At 47.3% G+C, this 18515-nt stretch overlaps 2 protein-coding genes across 2 annotated transcripts in view; one reads left to right on the top strand and one right to left on the bottom strand.

The window, feature by feature from the left end:
• Positions 1–9734, bottom strand: part of LOC142587884 (ubiquitin thioesterase OTUB1) — a 35192-nt gene extending 25458 nt beyond the window's left edge. Inside the window, exons 1-3 of the mRNA XM_075699205.1 lie at positions 9605–9734; positions 9159–9211; positions 5173–5271 (exon numbers count right to left, since the gene is read on the bottom strand). Coding sequence (XP_075555320.1) covers positions 5173–5271; positions 9159–9211; positions 9605–9683 — 231 coding nt within the window. The 5' untranslated portion in view covers positions 9684–9734. The remainder of the gene's footprint in view (positions 1–5172; positions 5272–9158; positions 9212–9604) is intronic.
• A 607-nt stretch (positions 9735–10341) lies between these two features.
• PolG1 (DNA polymerase gamma, catalytic subunit tam) lies at positions 10342–14102 on the top strand. Its single transcript, XM_075699204.1, has one exon. The coding sequence runs from the start codon at positions 10434–10436 to the stop codon at positions 13944–13946; it is 3513 nt and encodes a 1170-aa protein (XP_075555319.1). The 5' UTR covers positions 10342–10433; the 3' UTR covers positions 13947–14102.
• The last annotated feature ends 4413 nt before the right edge of the window (positions 14103–18515 follow it).

Raw genomic sequence — 18515 nt, 5'->3', positions numbered from 1 at the left:
TGGCTCGAGTGATGGCAGGCGCAAGAACTTTTTTGAGGCGACGACATAGGTTAGCGCTCATTATGGGCACTTGGGCTCCGGTATCAATGCAGTCTACGAAACATTATCGACGTCTGCTTTAATTAGGTTCGTGTTGGTGAGGAGCGTCAACGGAGGATTTGGACAGGACGAACGTGATGCAGAACTGCCTCCAAGAGCTGCATGGCTTAGTTTTTCGTCCGTCGGTTTGGCTAGCAAAAGCGGTGAGGTTGGGGTGACGGGGAGCGACGGCGCTGGGGCGACGACGATCGCACTGAGGAGCGGCTGTCAGGGGCATCGGAAGTACCGTATTTACACGATTGTAAGTCGACCCCTTTTTTAAAATTTGAAAGTCTGAAGTTGGGGGGTCGACTTACAATCGAAACCAAAACATGCCCCGCCAAAAAAAAGCGATACCAACGAGAGCTACAACGTAGTTACAATTTTATGTTTGCTCTATGGTCCTACCCGTATCTTTTCGCTATCCCGCGTGTTTGTTTGCTTTTCGGAAGGGTTTTTCAACATTTTTGAGAGTCTTACAGTGCATGCAATACTCATGGGGGGTGTCGATAGTTGATGGAAGCGCCGCTGTTCCCATTCGCGGCGGCACCCTTAGAACGGCGGCGCTTGCGGGGAGTATCGGTAGTTCATGGAAGAGCAGACACCGTTCGCGGGTTTCTCTTTCTCTGTTTAAAGGCCTTAAAGGCATTGGCATTGGCTTGACCAACTTTTTGACGCGCTCCACTCGACTGCCGGCTACATGCTACTTCTATGCTTCCCCAGTCGTCATGAGTGCTGCAGGCCCACTAAGCTTTCGGCACTCGTTCACAGCAGCGTTCAAGAGGGCTGCCATCGTTTACGCCGAAGAAACAAATCACTGCACTGCGGGCCGCAATTTCGATGTTTCTAAACGGGTGGTGCGAGAGTGGCGACTGCAGCGAAGCGAAATTTTAACCCTGTGGCGGCAAGTGAGAAATTTCCCACGTGCCGAAGTCTGGACGCTTTCCGGAACTGTAGGCTAAGCTTGCGGCAGCGTCGCTGAAATGCGTGATCGGTCCTTGCCAGTGAAGTGTGACGTGGTCATGAAACAAGCCCGGACCTTCACCTTAATTTTAAGGTTCTGCTCCGCCGTGAGTACGAGTGGCTGGCGGCAGAAGACTGCGAAATTACGCCGACCGGACCTGTCAAAAGAGCCTCCCTGACGGCTGCGTGTGGTTGGGCGCATTTGGCGTGGGCTGCTGTTCTGCAAGATGTCCTGGTGCGGTCGTTTGCCAAATTTGAAATTTCGCTGGACCACGACGCGCTGTGGGACCGCAGCAACGATGACGATGGCAGCACTAGTGAAGACGAGTAGTCCAGTGACCATGTCAGCTACTAATAAATTTTCGTATCGAATGCGCCCTCGGGTTTTTTTTTTTTTTTTTTCCGGTCAAGCGATATGGGGGGTCGACTTACAATCGTGTAAATACGGTAGGGTACAGACAGCAAGTTGAATAACGGCAAGCATCGGCGTATGGGCGAGGAGCAGGGAATGAGCTCCAGTACGGCGGCATCCAGGTGGTGCGGCAGTGGCGGGATACATGACCAAAGCAGTGGCAGAGGAAGCAGATTGGTTTGTTGTCTGGGGTTCGTCATTCAGCAGGATTGCGTGGTCTGGGGATGAAATACTGGTAATTACAGGTTGTGCACATGGGAATGGGTGCCGAATCAGGTCGGGACACAGAGCAGGCGGTAGGGATGCCAAGGTTTGCAATTTCTTGCTGCACAACTGCTTGAATAATGGAAATAGCAGGAGCCGCTTGGTCAAAGGTACCGTCAAGGGGCCGTGTATGTAGGGGGGCCGGACTCGCTGCTTCAATCTCACAGCGATTGATATGTGTGACATTCTCTTGAGATGGTCGTGTGGCGGTAAGAGCAGAGCAAGAGGACGTGGCAGGGGTGTTGGGGAGCCGGGAAAACTGTGGGACGACGTGGCGACCTTTGGCTACCTCGAAGCGGCGGCATTCTTTGACGATGACGTCGACAGTAAAGACGTCGTTATAGACGAGCAAATTGAAGACGTCGTCCGCAATGCCTTTTAGGATATGGCCCACCTTGTCAAGCTCGGTCACGTGCTCGTCGACTTTCCGGCAAAGTGCGAGCACTTCCTGTATGTAGGAGACATATGATTCAGTCGACGACTGGACACAGGTGGCAAGCTCTTTTCGCACAGCCTGTTGGTGACCTGACAGGTTGCCAAATAGGTCGCGAAGCCTCTCTTTGAAAATGTCCCAGCTGGAGAGCTCGACCTCGTGGGTGTGGAACCAGACACGCGGTGTCCCGTCCAGATAAAAGATCACAATGGCAAGCATGATGGTAGGGTCCCAGTGGTGGCTTTGGCTAATACGCTCGTACATGCTGAGCCAGTCGTCGACGTCAACGCCCTTTTGGGCGGAGAATGTCCCAAGATCACGGAGACTAGGAACCGTAACGTACGTTCTGGATGGCGCCAGAGGTGTATTGGCGATCGAATGGGTCCATCGGAAGCCATGGCTGAGATGAGGATGGTGCAGCCGCTTCGGAGCTCCGTGGCGTTAACGGGGAACGTTCCACCTCCACCACATTGTTACGTGAAGGACGCGTCAGTAAGACGAGCAACTATTTACAGGTTATATTTACAACAGCGGTTGCAGTTCTGACCGGTCAGATTCACCACACGAGCTTAGTTCGTTCTTCCTTCTCTTTACTGGAGTGATGTCGCCCACGTGCCTCGTTCAAACAAATACCACACGCGTTTAGCAATACTCACTTGCCATCGATTTAACCAATGCGAAACTTCGCTGCAGTTGGCCCTTGGCATGAGAACACAGTTCGGCGAACTGCTGTGGAAGAACAGCCTTCTTGAGCAGCATATGAGGCAAGGATGATGCAAACCAAAAGTTGGGGTGCATCATCCCAACTTTTCAATTCCAATTACCAATTACCTTACTTCGGAAGATAGCCTAACAATGGCCCGACTTCCCATCGAAGCCTCGACTCAAAGCTTCTCCTCGACACACAATCCTTCAGTCTGAAGAAAAAACTGCACTTCAATAACAATTCTGGATTGCTATTGCTCCTCTGTGTAGGATTACTCCTACACGGAGGAGCTGCTTGAGAAAAGAAACCTCGGGCAGGTGTATTTTTGTGTAATCTCCATGGGCACCCGATCACAAAAATTTAACTCAATAAATGCTTCGGAGTGCAGCGCATTTAAGTGCAGTGACTACTTCAGCTGCTAGGTGGTACTGCTATTGACGTTAGTGAGTTAAGACGAAACGCTGAGTGGAGGCACATTTTTTAATATGGAGGTTAGAATGTGGGGATACGGAAATACAGTCGAACCCGGCTATATCGAACTCGCAAAAAAACGCCTATCAGTTCGATATAGAGCATAATTCGATATAAGCCTGCTAAATAATTGGATGTCATAAAAGCACATACCATTTATAAAATCACTTTATTGATGAAACTAGCTTAGTTTCGCACGAAATAGTCCTGCATTTTCTTCTGCTTGGGCAATTTCGCTGCGTGCGAGGCACGCACTTTTCCACTTTGTTTAAGGAGTCGGAGCAGCTGAGTCCGCAACATTCCGCATTCGCGCAGAAGCACCGGACTAGTGCGAGCGCACCAATCACTTCGGAGGATGTGGGCCAAAGACGGTCGCTGCTTTCCTCGTTCTGCCCATTTTCACGTGTGCTCGGCACGATGTCGGCAATGTAGTCGTTTTCGGGCTCTCCCGTGGTCGCGACACCATCATTTGCGCTCACCAACTCGTTCACCGTTGATTCGTCAACAGCTTCCGGAAATTCTGACAGCTCGCTTCAAACTTCGGCAACAACGGCAACGGCTTCGTCGCATTAATCAGAATTTACAGTCATCACCGAGCACGCGGAAGTCAGTACGGCTGAAGCTATTTTGGATGAACCACTCGTACACGGCCGTGCGTACGCGTCGGGGGCCACGGGCACTACGGGCACCGGGTCGCGAGTTAGGCCGCTTTAGCCCTAATTTCCCCCATCAAGATCGTGCCGAGAGTGCACCTCGGAATCTTGTACGTTGCGGGGACATCCGACTTGTCACCGCGTTCGACCCGATTTATGATTTCGAGCTTCACGACGAAAGGCGAATTCTGCCGCTTCATCACGGCAACACTGCGGGAGAAGGCGCACACAATGAATCAGATAAGCAGCGAGACAACTCGCACTTTCGCCATCTTGCACGACGAGGGCACAAGAGCTTCTGATTGGCTGTCTGAGCAAGCGCTGCGGGCGGGCGGGCCAGGATCATTTTTTGTAGGGGGGTGTCGGCGGCTCCGAGGTAGCGCGGTCACGTAGGGAGAGCGGTTGGATGGAGCCGCGCCGCCGGATTTTCCCGTTACCGCGAGGGAAAGCCAACTTCCGGGGGCACTTTCCGCCGCTTGACGTTCGATATATCGAGAGTCGCTACTAGTTTTGTTCGATGTATGCGTAATTTTTGCTATATATACTCATTGTAACTATACCGTGTCCAGAAATTGTTCGATATATGGAATAATTCGATGTAAACGGGTTCGATATAGTCGGGTTCGACTGTATTCGAAACTTTTGAATGCATCGAATGGTCTTCGAACCGTACAGTCTATTCGTAAATGCGAACATTCTTCCAATATTTCGAAACGTTAACTGCACTGAGTAAAACAAAATTGTAGCAATAGTACAGTAAATTTTCACCCCTGCGGGTATCGTACAGACATAAAGCATAAGAACCTGCGTAGTGGAGGAGGCTGCGTCACTTAGGTAGCCATACTTTACAAGCTGTACAGCACACTTCCACTCTCTGAAGAGTCCTGTTCATGCAAAGAAACTACTTGTTTGCTCCTGATGACTCCATTTATGCTTCAAATAAATGCTCCCTAATGCACATACCATTTTATGGCAGGAAATTGCTAAACATACAAATACTAAGATGTGAACACAATTATATGTAAATTGTGATATCGGCTGTTCGTTATCAGAAAACTATTCAAAGTTCAACTCAATGCTGGCGCTATTCGATTCGGCCTCAAGAATCACTATGCGCACACACCTATTAGAATGCCACTTTTGTTATGGTTGCAACACAGCTGAAGAAACCGGTCAAACAGAGTCGCCTTACCTTGACTTTCTGCTGGTAGACCTCATCGTCCAGGGCGTACTCCTTCTCGAGGATGGCCAAATCCTGCTTCGTGTCTACCAGTGGTATGCGCTCAGCAATCTGCAGGACAGGACGTTGCCACGTGCATGCACATGACTAAACTTGAACCCGGTGGAACACAGTGAGCCGTGATCATTTCACACAAATAGTAAACCGCGGAAACTAGGTACTGGCTCGTTGTTAACGCTCAAACACAACGGCGAAAAACTGTGACGGTGACAGACACGGGGACTGTCATTCCGAGAGAAAAAAAGAAACCTTGTGCCTCTCGCCAAAGAGCCTAGAATAAGGCACAAGCGTCTCGCACGAAAACTTGCCAAGACACTTTGGATAAGTACGTGCAAGAAGAATGCACAAGTGCCTCAATTCTTGTACAGTTGTCCACACTTGTGCCTAGAGCAGTGAATCGGTGCCGCTGCAATGCAACGGAACCAATATCTATGCATTGCTGGCCCAATTTAGAGAATGTTTGCAGCAGCCGCAAGGATGTGTGGGTAACACAGTATTGACATGTGTACTTGTTAGCCCTTATCAAGCGACATGTTTCAACGCCTAACAAATGTTATCGCAAAGTGCAGGACGCACCTGCATGTATCGGAAGTTTCTGGAATGTTATCGATGCTTCCATCCACTGCCTGTGACCGAACCTTGTGCAATCTGATCGCACGTGTGCGCGACGCGATTAATGTAGAACTTCGTGGAAGGCATGCAGGTCCCAGCGATTACTCTGGAACATTCGACGACTGATGTATAAAAGCCGACGCGCTTGACCCACTGATCAGATTTGCAACAATCGCCAATTGTGTCGGCGATCGTCGCAAGAGGGATCGCTCTTTGCGTCGCAAGAGGGATGAGCCCAGTAGCTTGAACCTAGCAGCTGCTATGTTAATGCTCCTTCTCTGCTACAGAGCGCAGCGTTTGAGTGCTTTAGACTGCTGACTGAAGTGTGAACTTTTGTACGTATTTGTGACAGGTGCCTCCCAGAAGAACTCTCGTTCTTGCTCTTGTACGAGACGTTAGTGCACGCCTGTCTCATACTTGGACTTGTCACAAAGCCTTTGAATGTGCCTGAACATTTTTGCACTGGAGACACAAGGTCAACTCGGTGGGTACACAAGTTATTACCTGTGTGGTGGTCTCTCTTCTGTTATTTTTTTCTTCTTTTTTTCCTTTGTATATGGCAACTAACATGCACTATACACTAGGATGCCTGCCAACTTGTGAACTTTGAAATTATTAATAGTCCTGCAGGAACCATATCCTACGTCGGGACAGGAGGGAGGGACGGAACGCATTTCTTTTTTTCGAAGTTTGCCCTCAGCTCAGTACACACCTTTTGTTAGATATTCACACACTTTATTCACGATTATTCACCTTTACACGCAGCACGTAAGCAGCATCAAACTTGGAACAGCAGACAAGGGTAAGGGTAACTGAGGATTTTGCATTTCTGTCCATAACCTTCACATGAAGCCTACAGGCAATGAGTTCAAAGAGAGCATAGGGAAAATGTTATTTTCTTATTTTGAATTTATAAATATGGAAATGAAAGTGGACGTAAAGACAATTTGCCGCAGGTGGGAGCCTAACCCACACCTTCCAAAAGGCATTACATGTATAGTGTTTAGGCAAGCTACCACGGGACCATTATCCCATCAACTTTCTTGGGTATTTGCTTATGTGTACTAAATATATAGGCCTGGGAGTGGATATGGCGGCGGATATGAAACATTCTTTCATCCAGAGGCATCACATAGTGCGTGGAGTCGGGAAATTTGCAGCACCCCTGCGCATACCTTCTCACTCACTGCTCTTTATGTATATACCTTTCAATCAAAAAGAACACTTCATCTCCCCTACGCCTTGCCTGGATTCATTGTCTGCTGGCTTTGTGCAGCTGCAACTAATAAAAAAAATTGGACTAACAAAAAAAAATCAAGCTCATGGCTCCCCTTATTCTTTTTGCTCGTTGCATAGCGATAGCCCAAAAAAAATTTCGGTTTATAAGCCAGTTCCGTGCTCCCAAGTGTTATATGTGATGCCTGCCACAGCCACAAGCGGTGCTAGCTAACACTCCTAGTGTTAGTGTACAGATCTAGATACACACAAATCTAGTGTATGCACACAGATACCCAAGAAAGTGCACGGGAGAACAGTTGCTGCTCAATGATACTGCGTTGCATGCATAATGTAAAACAAGCGAGTTTGACTCCTACCTGCAGCAAGTAATTTTTTTTTTGTCAGTTAGTTATGTAAGGTTTATGGTGCAAAAGCAACTAACGCTTTGATGTGCCAGTCACATTCATCTCCCTTTTTACTATGATCACCTTTACATTTAAACTAAAGAGAAAGATGTTTTCTTTGACTTCAGTGTCAGCTGGCATCGTGTGTCTGTATGCAGCAGAAAATTAAGCCCCTTGCTTTTCTGTATTCTTTTTGCCCAGGTGATTTCCCACATGCCAACCTACGACAGACTTTACAACTTTTAAAGATCTTGTGAACACAGCACAGAAGAAGGGAGGCAGGAGCTCGCATTTTTTTTTCAAAAGCTTAAGGGATACATATGCAATTTATTAACAATGATTTGCCTTTATATGCAGCACACAAGAAGCAACAGACCTGGAATTAATGAGACTCTTGCTTCTTTATATAGGAATGATTTTTCAGCAACATACCAGTTGTCAATCTGCGTGAACTTGCTGAAAGCAAGTAGCCCCCCCCCCTCCCCCCTGTTGCATCCTTTCAACATTGGAAGACTGTCAACAGCATGACTGGAAATCAACAATCAAAACGTTTTTCTTTTTTTGCAAATTAATTTTTGCAACACTTAACACAATGTTCATAAGGTCGTAGAATGAGCACAAATTCCCGAACGTCACAGAAAATTCGGAAGAGTTGGCAGGTTTTTTTTTTTTTTTTTTTTTGCTTTATTCAGGTGGCCTGCGCAAGGCATAAGTTGTAGAAGAAATCAACAGAACAGGCATTAAATAAATGCATGCAGCCCTGTGTGATGCCGGTACCGCCGCAATGAGTTAGTGAATCTGTTGGCCATTATCCGAAGGATGTAGTCCTCTGGAAGATTAGGCTTTGATTTGGCCTCCTTGGGCATCATGTATCATTTTGAGCAAGTGCACTTCACTACATGTGCATTGAAAATTATTGTATTTTTTTAAGAATTGGCATCGAGATTAAGTCCTTCCAACAGGCAAAGTGAGCTCACTGAACGCACTTGCCAATGAGTGCATTCCACAAATGATGTCCCTAAACCTTGCCCTAATGACCCGCACAGTGAAGCACACACACTCAAAATGACACAGTATTTATCGGCATGACAGGAGCATTACATACTCTCAACAGTTCGTTCAAAGCATAAATGCCATCCGGTATATGTGTGCCAGATTACAAGCAGAAACGTTGCGCCATTTGTCTACGGCAAGAAATCTTAAACGTGTTTCGCTGCTAAGGCTATCACAAAATAAGCATTGGGAAAGAACAGTCACGAAATGTATAGAACACAAGATTCTCTCACCAAATTAATTAGCTGCTTTGCTGAGAAAACCCCGTCCATTCTGGAATACCATTGATAACCTCGCGACAACCGCACAATGAATAAGCTAGCGTCAAAGAAATAAATACTGAATTGGTAGCAGGTTTCGGCTCCTGTGAATCAGATGGTTTCATTGCGCTGGTTCAGACAGACTCGGCGCCGGGTTACTTGAAACAGCATATTCACTTGCATTGACTGCGTTTCATTGTACCATCATACTCCCCAGAAGAAAACATTTGAACGCATCGGCAAACAGCAGCGATCGTTCTGTAAAATCAGCCGGCTTGCGAAAGATATCCAACGCGCCTGGACTCGGAAGTGGCTTGATCAAGCGCTCCGCGCCGACATGCAAAGTTTGAATGCCTTTCTGAAAGACAAATGACACGGCGATGCAACTCACCTCGCGCTCAATCTCTTTCTCCTGTGCAAGTATCGCTTCATCGTGATTCATATCTGAAAAAAAGGAGAGAAAAAAAAAAGCGCTGTCAACTTGCGTGCGCGGATTGAGCGCCGTCACACAGCTTCGCACACAAGAACGAAATGGTCCCTGTCACACAAATGACAGGAGATTAAATCGTATAGCACTCACAGTGAGAATTACGTAACGATTCGTCAGGGTTAAATGAAACGCGGACGTTAACGCTCGCTCCATAGCGAAAAAAAAAATAAATAAATCGACCCCTCTATATCAAATGGAAGCACGGATTCAGGCTTAGGAAGCCGATACAATGGACGCCGAATAGCTCCGAGCGGCGTTAGGCGCTCATTTGCGCTGTAGGCTTTTTAACTACGAAATGCTACCCCCAGTGACAGTTTAAAAAACAATAACCGTTGGTCCCAACGTACCCGATATCACGTTATTCGAGGGAGATTTTGGGGCGGCTTGCCGCACATCATCAGCCATGTTTACGTTTGAGGGATTCATTTTCGAGTGGCGACATCTGCGCTCTGGCTGCCTGCTGGCGTCTGACGTTTCATTTCGGTTTCCGCGCGGCCGAAAACGAAGATACTGTAAAAAATAAGCCAGGTGAAAATGCTTTTATAAACGCCTGCTTGTTCAAATGTTTGAGAGCTTTTTGATATATTTTTTTTCTATAGTAATGTATAGAAGGACGCCAATCTCGGTATAAATTTCTATTCAAGTTGCATTTCAGCTGTCGTCGTCATGTTTCAGTTTATAAACGGACGCGTTAATTAAGAACGCGCATCAGAAACGTGTGTCATTCCTACTGAATATGACAAATTTGAAAATGAACACGGCAAGGCTCTTCTCAAAGCACTGTCAGTTTAGTGCCCGAAAATAATGCGGCGTACGGGTAGCGTCGAATTTCAAACTGTTCAATAAAAGCTTTAAATTCTGGGTAGTGCGGACAATTCACACATTTTACATTTCCCGAATGTTTCCGCATTATAATGCAAAGTATGTGTGCGTTAAGGCAAGCCTTCAAGATCAAAGACGGGCAAGCTTGTACGCCGCCAAATGTATCAGAAGCGGCGCTGCTGAACATCATGCTTCATGATTTGTCTTCGAGTTTTATGTAGGAGTCAAATCTAGATAAATGAGCCGAAGGAACCGTCGTAAACAAAACACGCGTGGTCGGAGGAAAGCGCAACTTTGCGAATAAGCAGTCCGTTGGTGAAAGATGTGCGTGAACTTTTGTAGTAACAGCTCTCGATGTTGACGCAGCTCCGTGCCCGCCTCCCTCGTCTTCGTGAGAGATCCGTCGTTGTTAGCCGACGCCAAAATGCGACCTCGCTTTCGGAGACTGCGTTGCAAGACCGCAACAACGGCGTCGAGGAAACGGAAAACGCGCGCCGCTTCAATCCCATCGGAGTGCAAATGCTGTCGCCGGCGCTGCACCGGCAAGTTTTCGGCGGCGTCTGCGACAAGCTCGATCGCGAAGCGGTTGACAGGAGTGTGCGTCACTTGAAAGAGCAAAAACTGTGGGGCCATACAACGACCCCGCTGCCCGACGTCGACTTCAAGCTTCCGCCTTTGCTGGGTTCTGATCTCGAAGAGCACTTCTTGGAGCTTGGCCGTCGCTATTCGAAGGACTACAGGCTAGCCGCGGAAGCGCTGAGCGCGATGACCTTGCCCCGCCTGCCGCCGCGCTGGAACTTCGCGCCGGGATGGACCAAGTACCATAACGACGGGAGGGACGCGATCGTAGTCGACTACCCTGATGAGACGTCGCTCGTCTTCGACGTCGAGGTGTGCGTAAGAGAAGGGCACTTCCCTACGCTTGCGACGGCTGCTTCCGGCGACTGCTGGTACTCCTGGTGCAGTCCGCAGTTAGTCGGCGAGCTGTTCAGGTGGAAAGAGCGCGTCAAGTTGAGCGACCTTATACCCCTAGAAAGTACCACTGGCCCACATCAGTCGCCGGCGAGGATAATCGTCGGTCACAATGTCGGCTTCGACAGATCTTTCATTAGGGAGCAGTACATGATCGAAGGAAGTCGTCTGAGGTTTCTGGACACCATGTCCCTTCATATGTGCGTGTCCGGCTTGACGAGCTTCCAGCGAGCTCTTTCGATGGCTAGCAAGTCGGAGAAGTCGTCGGAAACGACAGCGGCTACGCGCGGTCCGCCGGTCGAATTGTGGGAGGATCTCAGCTCCCTCAACAATCTCGCCGCCGTCTACAAGCTCTATTCCGGAGGCAGCACGCTCAAAAAACAGTCTAGGGACACTTTCGTGAACGGTACCTTACAGGACGTTGCTGGAAACTTCCAGGAGCTGATGACTTACTGTGCCAATGACGTGGTCGCTACCCATCTGGTACTCGGCAAGCTTCTCCCGCTGTACTTTGAGCGGTTCCCACACCCAGTGTCATTTGCTGGCATGTTGGAGATGTCGACGGCATATCTTCCAGTGAATCAGAATTGGGAGCGTTACCTCAAAGAGGCGGACTCTATCTACGAGGACTACCAACAGGAGCTGAAGCAGATGCTGACAAGTATTGCCAATGGTGCTTGCCGTCTGCTGCATGGGGAAGCATACAAGAAGGACCCATGGCTCTGGGACCTTGACTGGACAATTCAGAGCATCAGGATCAAAAAGACACCTGCGAAGGCCTCTTCAAAGAGCAAAAAGGAGTCCGTGACATCCTCAAAGAAGCCATTAGTTCATGCAAGTGAGGCAGAAGCAGGCTCAGGAACCAGTTGCAGGACAGCAGTTCCACCAAATTCATCTAGTTTGCAAAAGCCCTTGGAAAATTACTCGGAGCCATCCTCAAGGACAGCATCACTTTCAGAGGCAGACCTTAACAGTAGCCCAGTTCCTACTGAAACAGAATTGCTGAAGCAAGTCCGGCACATCTTTGATACTTCAAAGCTGTTGTATAAGGTGCAGCCATTCATGCCTGGCTATCCTGCGTGGTACCGTGACTTCTGCACGAAGCCTCCCTCAAACCCTGAGGACAACCCAGACTGGGCTCCTGGGCCCTACCTCATAAGCACCCAAATGCGTTCAGTGCCAAAGCTGCTTAGGCTAAAGTGGGATGGTTATCCTGTTCACTATGATGAGAAGCATGGCTGGGGCTACTTGGTCCCAAAGGCTGGGAGCGACAAGTACATAAATGTTTCTGCAGCTGTCAAGGAACAAGCAGGCACAGACGAAAAAAAACCAAAGTTTCCTCTTGCAGAATTCTTGAAGGTTTGTGGCTACCAGAGGTGCTCTGCAGAGAATAGTGACACTGATTCAGCATGGCAAAAACTAGAGAAAATTCCAGAAGAAGGGGCAAAAGAACTCTGGCGGAAAGTTCTGGGAGAAAAAAATGACACTCCACAACTGGAGGAAAATGCCGACATGGACATTGGCATTGAAGGGTGCAGCTTCTTTAGACTCCCACACAAGGATGGCCCTCACAAGAGAGTTGGAAATCCACTTGCCAAAGACTTTCTGCCCAAGGTTTCTGATGGAACCTTACAGTCAAGCGACAACCCAGAAGCCAATCAGGTCTTGTCGCTGAGCAAGATGATTTCGTATTGGAAGAACGCTCGTGACCGCATCATGGGACAGATGGTGGTGTGGTTCGACAGGGACGAACTGCCGAGAACGTTCGAAGCTGATGAGCGTTGCGACTACGGCGTCATTCTGCCACGGATCATTCCGGCCGGCACAGTAACCAGACGAGGTGTCGAGACGACCTGGCTGACAGCCAGCAATGCTTACAAAGACCGTGTGGGTAGTGAGCTCAAGTGCATGATTCAGGCTCCCAAGGGTTACCACATTGTAGGTGCCGACGTAGACTCCCAGGAACTCTGGATTGCTTCCATTTTCGCCGATGCTCACTTTGCAGGCATGCACGGCTGCACAGCCTTTGGGTGGATGACCCTCCAGGGTAACAAGGCAGCTGGTACCGATATGCACAGCCACATTGCTCATTCCGTCGGCATCAGTCGGGACCAAGCCAAAGTTATCAATTACGCCCGCATCTATGGTGCAGGGCTACCATTTGCGCAGCGCCTCTTCATGCAGTTTAATCACAGGCTGACCTCGCAGGAGGCCGCCTCCAAAGCAAAGATGATGTATGCCCAGACGAAAGGCGTAAGGGTGCACGCCGGCGAAAATGTCGGTGGCCAAAAGGTCTACATCCAAGGTGCCCGTAAGGTCTGGTCCGGAGGAAGCGAATCCCACATGTTCAACAAACTCGAAGCGATTGCAAACTCAAAAGTCCCAAAGACTCCAGTTCTGGGTTGCTGCATCAGCCGTGCCTTGGAGCCTGCTGCTGTGAACACAAATTTCTTCAACAGCCGCATAAATTGGGTCGTGCAGAGCTCGGCGGTGGACTATCTTCACCTCATGCTCGTCACCATGAGGTGGCTCATGGAGGACTTTGCGATTCGCGGCCGCTTTGCCGTCAGCATCCACGATGAGGTGCGCTTCTTAGTTGCATCTGAGGACAGGTACAGGGCTGCCTTGGCACTGCAGGTGACCAATCTGCTCACACGCTCTTTTTTTGCTTGGAGACTGGGAATGCGAGACCTTCCGCAAAGTGTGGCTTTCTTCAGCAGCATTGAAGTTGACACTGTGCTGAGGAAAGAGGTGGACATGGATTGCATGACGCCGTCGAATCCTCAGGGATTGAAAGAGGGTTATGGCATTGCTCCTGGTGAAGCGCTGGATATTTATGCAGTTCTTGAAAAGACAAAAGGGGGCTTCCTGTCTCGTGAGGCTGAGTCAGCCTGATCATCTGTAATGTGTAATTAGCTACTTCCAGATTTTTTTGTTTGCTTTCTTTCCTTAAGTTCTAGTCCATTTCACATGAGTAGGGCAAGTGTTCCTGTGTTCATATAGACTAACATCATGCTTCTAGGTGATTAAATGAGGACTTTTGCAACTTCACTATGTTTTGTGTTGCTGATTTGTTTACATTGCCGCCAGGCCAGGCCAATACTGATTAACGGGATGACGCAGTGTTGGAGTTCTTAGGTAAATGAAGAAACAGCCTCCCTAAATATTTGTAGTGTTATTCAGCTTGCATCTATCATATCAATGACTCACACTTTTCTTGGGAAACTGCAAGGCTTTGACAACTGTGCATGTTGTAGCATCTGTATATTGATCTGTTTATCTACAGACTGTGCATTTAATGGTAACTGCATCTGAGATTTAGCGAGTGCATGCATGAATAAAGTTGGTGGTGCTATTATCGAAACAGAACAGATGCGTGATAAGTTGTACTTAATGCGAGCCTGTCTTTTTTGTTTTCTTTTCTTGGTTTCGAGGGCACAATTTCGAATCTGGTTTGTCTCCTAGTAGCACAGTACCATACCATGATGCATAACTTTCAGGCGTTGTGTTTGGTGGTTAGTTAAAAATTGTAAATTTGTCTCTAAAAGCATCTACAACCCGCTCAGAAGAAAAGTCACAACGTGCCGTTGCTATGGTTGAAACTGCAACGTGGTCTTGGCGCAAGCAGACCAGGCAAAAATGCTAGTGTTTTACCAGGTGTCTCATTGTAACAGTAACGATTTTTGATCAAATTTTACTAATGAACTTTTTATCTAATTACTTTAGCACACATATTGAAATACACAAATTGAAGCTGGTGATATCATGAGGCACATACACTTGAAACAAATCTTGAAACTAGTGCAAGTTTTGAGATAAGCGCAGAAAAATTTGCTGTAAAAAGGCACTCTGTTCGACTTACTTTTAACAAGTGGTAATTTGATACACTGAAGCTCAAAAATTATGGGGACACCAATGCATTTCGTCGCAAACTTTGGGGAAGGCACACTTCAAAACTGGTGTCTTCTGCGGAATTCGTTTTAAGTAAATATGACATTCAGGGTCACCAGCTAATATTTTGTTAATTGCAACATGGACCGTAAAGAGATTAATTTTAAAAGAACTTTGTGAAATTCATTAATTATTGACATACTCGTTCTGATTTCGCATGCAAATAATGCCTGCATCTGCAAGTAACCTAGCTCAAGAAGTACAACTGTGCTTCACGTTATGGGCGATTTTTAAAAATTCTTGTAATTGTAAAAAAAACACCCTATATAGCGCAGAATTTTCATCTCACCCAATCGGGCAGGACAGATCGGATTGGCCAATACTCCAGAGTTGGTTCCCACCATTACCACAAGGGGGGGGGGGGTCAAAGAAAAAAAATATATATATGCGGTGAGGAGCACCATCAATGCAACCAGAATCAACACACTTGGCTTGTTCCTGTGCTTTGGTTGTTAACCTTGTGTTTATAGTAGCTCAGTAAACCTGCATAATAGGTGTGTGTATGGTGGTTTCACGATGACCTTCATTCTATTATCTGCATCTTTATTTATGGCAGAATTGATTGCGTGCGTGTGACTGGTCCTCTACCATCCACAGTTGGCAGGCTTCCGAAGGCCATTGGAACATCAGCAAAGGTCATGCGTCATGTTTGCCGTCGGAGTAACATCTATCTGGCTGCTGTTCTCCATGTGTAAGAAAATTCAGTGAAGTGATTCTAAAATAGCTCAATGTATCGCTAGTACTGGTGCTAAGAAATGGGTGTTAAGCTTTAGGAGATATGATGAGCTGTCACCTTACCTTGTCCTAGGTTTTGTGTTCTGCTTCCATTCTAAAGACACTGCAGAATCCAAACTTAAAAAAAAAAGTTTTTACTGAATGTTTGTGCACTTCTGCCTGCAGTTTCATGTAGCACACAAACGCTTTAGTGTGAGATATATGTCTGGCTTGTTTAATGCACCATGGCTAAGCAAAAAAACATTATGTCTCTTCACTCTGAGGGACCGCATATGCCAAATGATCCTACAGGTTTGCTGCAACTGCAGTTATAGAATTTACTCGCTCATCTCACTAATGCTGCGATAAGCAATGAAAAAGTGGGTTTGTGTCTCTACACTCTCAAAAAAGCATTGACAACGTTTGGGCTTATCTTGTCCTCGGGTAACAATCGTCGTCTGTCTTGCCTGTGTTTAATTACGTTTAAACTCTGCGCTTGCTGCTTTCCTGTCAATAATGCCACGCCACGCTGATGCACGCGCGCCTTTCGCGACCTTGAAGTACCAGGTGCGCAGCATTAAAGCACATCCACTTGTGGTTACAAAAAATGGAAATTTACACAAGCTGCAGCAGTATCATTGTTTGGGGACAACTGACTCAAGCCCCAAAGGGTGAAAATTCATATTAAACAGTGTTTGGCTCAATGCCATGAGGTTAGTCTTCTGAGCCGGCAGCTACTCCTATGCAGGCCTAGCAATGGAATGGAATGGAAAAACTTTATTGCTCTATATCTCAGAGAGATTGGTGGTGTGCCGGTGTCTTCATGTCTTGAGTCCTGGCCGCTTCACAAGGTCGGCGCCCCTATTCCAGGGCACCGCTGAGCCTTGCTGCCTCGCAGGCGTGCTGCACAATTGCCCGTTGGGCTCCGAGCTCGCTGCTGGTGAGCATACCCTCCCATTTTTCCACACTTGGGTTATTTACTTTATGGAACGCGAAATTACGCTTGCGTTCCCGCGTGATGTGGTATAACGTGGGGGTTGCCCCGCACCACGGACATGTATCCCTGTACTGGGTAGGGAACATTTTGTGTAGTGTGTGCAGGTTGAAGAACGTACCTGCTTGCAGTCTTCGCCAGCTGACTGCCTCGTGTTGTGCGAGCGATGTGTGAGGCCTAGCAAATAACCCTTTTGTGCTGCTGCACAAACTTCACAAGCAATGGTCCCGTTTTCGGGTTCCCAAGAGTGCGTTCTCCAGAGCACCAATGCATTTACATCCGGCTTTCCTGGCTTCAGCACAGAGCTGTGTAGTGCTGCAGGTCATTTGTGCGCTGTCCGAAAGTATCCATGCAACACTTCCCGTCACCCTTGTCACCGTTTCGGCGATTTGTGGACCTTCACAGTTGTGTGGGCTTCACATGGCACGAGTAGGTTCCACTGTGGCACTTCACCACTGCAACCACACGGCATGGTTTGTGTATCGTGACAACTCGTGCAGCTACGCTGCACCGGTCGCACTTTCAGGGAACGAGAGAGGTCGCGAGACTACGTGTCGGGATAGGCGGCAGCTTTTGCCTGCAGTGGCAACATACTGAATGTTGCAGAAATGGGAGCGCCATATGTGTGCGTGGGATATTGCTGCTAAACTGCTGGTCCTTTCGCATTTTAGTTGGTTTTCCATCGGTATGACTGGTTTTTCCCGTCTCAATGACCTATCGGCACACAATTTGCCAGTGTTCTAGTTAACCCTGAATTTCAACAATATAATCTGCATCGTAAGAACTGGCGTTTATGCATAGCAGACAACTGAACTTTTGCAAACGAATTCATTCGTAGTTCTTAAACTTTACTTAAAGCAGCGCGCATTTTATGGTCATCTAGCGTTCCAGGTATTTCTGTGCTGTAGGCTATCAATATGCCATGCAAATAGATTATTTGAAACAACTCGATATGAAGATTTTAATGCTGATTTCTAGTATCATGGGAAAAGTTGTAACTTGGCGGGTCGTCGCCTTTTATTTTTTCACTTTCTTTGCATTTTGTACTAAGCCTTGTTTAATGACCGACGTTTGCGGGCACTATAAACTTGCCTGGCCCATCCCTCGTAAATCCGAAGTGGGCGCCTTGCTAAAATTTTCTAATCTGCTTCATATAAGCCCCCTTAATAAAACTAAATATAGCGACATGCTTTATCTTGCCATTAAGTGAGTGCTGGCGTGAAGGTCCGGAGATTATACACGTCCCTCTGACATGCCCCTGACGGTGGAGCGAAGTCACGTAACTGTGATGCCGCCGTCTCTGCGGAAATGTGTAAGCGTGCAGGAATCAGCACCCTGGGATCTGCACCTTTCGCTTTCATTTGTGTTTTGTTCTTCATTTTTATTTTTCACTTGCGCCGATGCCATGGCAGTTGCTTTTAAGAGGAAGGTTTAGCAGCTTTGGTCGCTTTAGTTTGGGCCAACTCTACTGCCGCCTATATATTCAAGTGCATGTAAAAATGCAGAAATGCTTTTATGGGGAAATCTCGACCGATGTCAATGAAATTCGTTGCATTTGAAGAATAAAGTAAAATTATAGTGACTGTAGAAGCAGAATTTTGATTTATGGCCTGGAATCTTCTAGAAGAGTTTTAGAAATTGGTAAGCTTTAAGAAAAATTGGACGCCCGAAGTTTCCATATTTCTACCTCTGCATTAGAAATATATATTGTAGTTCTGTAAACTGTACCCATTAGGGCACCTAAAGCAGCCAAATTTGGAACATCAATTTATATCTTATGTGAACTTGTTACTCTGTTTTTAGGG

Source organism: Dermacentor variabilis, chromosome 7 (genome assembly GCF_050947875.1).
Source record: "Dermacentor variabilis isolate Ectoservices chromosome 7, ASM5094787v1, whole genome shotgun sequence".
In the NCBI taxonomy this organism is placed as follows: domain Eukaryota; kingdom Metazoa; phylum Arthropoda; class Arachnida; order Ixodida; family Ixodidae; genus Dermacentor; species Dermacentor variabilis.
This window is presented reverse-complemented; position numbering and strand designations above follow the sequence as displayed.

Bases quoted from the DNA above. Each gene is read 5' to 3' on its own strand.
- PolG1 (XM_075699204.1), top strand. From the start codon at position 10,434: ATGTTGACGCAGCTCCGTGCCCGCCTCCCTCGTCTTCGTGAGAGATCC.